General features: G+C 45.6%; 1 protein-coding gene across 1 annotated transcript; it reads right to left on the bottom strand.

Moving 5' to 3' along the window:
- Nucleotides 1–302: 302 nt before the first annotated feature.
- Nucleotides 303–1,035, bottom strand: LOC136053196 (uncharacterized). Its single transcript, XM_065743895.1, is given in 3 exon segments — nt 303–709; nt 712–789; nt 792–1,035. Coding segments are annotated over 3 exon segments (729 nt in total).
- Between the last annotated feature and the right edge of the window lie 405 nt (nt 1,036–1,440).

The raw sequence follows: 1,440 nt of genomic DNA on the forward strand, positions 1-1,440 counted from the left end.
CCATGTTACAGGCTCACTGGATACAAATCAGCCTCTCAGAAAAAAATCTAAATGTCTTAGTGAACAACAGTTGAATGTATCAGTAGAGTAGCCTTGCAGCAAAGAATGTCAACCACATAACAGGTCTATTACAAAGAGCGAAGCCAGAAGGTTAAAGGAAATGACTTATTACCTCTACTAGACACTTGTGAGACCACGTCCTGAGTGTTGCATCCATTTTCTCTCTCTCTCATAGAATCAACAAGATTGGAAAAGATCCACAGGATCACCCAGTCCAGCCATCCACCCATCACCAATAGTTCTCAGTAAACCATATCCCTCAACACAATGTCTAAATGTTCCTTGTATACCTCCAGAATCAATGATTCCTCCACCTCCCCAGGGAGCCTGTTCCAGCACCTGACCACTCTTTCAGAAAAGTAGTATTTCCTAGTGTCCAGCCTGAACCTCCCCTGGCACAGTTTGAAGCCATTCCCTCTAGTCCTATCACTAGTTACAAGAGAGAAGAGCTCACTACAACCGCCTTTCAGGTAGTTAAACAGAGCAATGAAGTCTCCCCTGAGACTCCTCTTCTCCAGACTGAACAATCCCAGCTCCTTCAGCCACTCCTTGTACAGCCTGTGCTCCAGACCCCTCATCAGCTTTGTTGCCCTTCTCCCAGACATGCTCCAGGGCCTCAATGTCTTTCTTGCAGTGAGGGGCCCATAACTGGACATAGGACTCAAGGTGCAGACTCACCTGTGATGAGTACAGGGAGACAATTACTTCCCTGCTCCTGCTGGCAACACTACTTCTGATACAAGCCAGAATGCTGTTGGCCTTTTTGACCGTCTGGGCACATTGCTGGCTCATGTTCAGCCATGCATCTACCAATACCAGTAGGTCCATTTCTTCTATACATCCTTCCAGCCACTCTGCCCCAGGTCCGTAGTGTTGCCTGGGGTTGTAGTGGCCAAAGTGCAGAACCCAGCTCAGGGAGTGGAGTATCCTGAGGATAACTGGCCAGACTTTTAAAGGCAGACATAATGAAGGCATTCAGAACCTCTGTCTTATGAAAGACATTTTGAGGTATCTATAGCACAGAAGGTGTGAGTAGAGGGTGAAAAACTAACTTTATTTGATTTTGGGAAGAGAAGTTTTAGGAACAAATATCCTTTTGTCTACATCTATTTGATTAGAGTATACAGAGATGATGGAGTTAGGCTCCCTAGAGATGCACATTGAAGAAATGGACAGATGCTTGAATGTGATAAATGACAAAACGCTATGAAGAAAAAGGCCAAGTGCAAGGTGTTGCCCATTGGTTGAGGAAATCCCAGACATGCATACAGACTGGGAAAAAAATGCCTGAAAGCAGTCCTGTGGAGAAGGCTTTGGGTGTCTTGGAAGGTTAAAGATGAATAAGGAATCAGCGGTGTGCATTTGCAGCCTGGAAGGACA

Source organism: Cyrtonyx montezumae, unplaced genomic scaffold (genome assembly GCF_038088225.1).
Source record: "Cyrtonyx montezumae isolate F1298 unplaced genomic scaffold, pur_monq_1.0 scaffold_3, whole genome shotgun sequence".
NCBI lineage: Eukaryota > Metazoa > Chordata > Aves > Galliformes > Odontophoridae > Cyrtonyx > Cyrtonyx montezumae.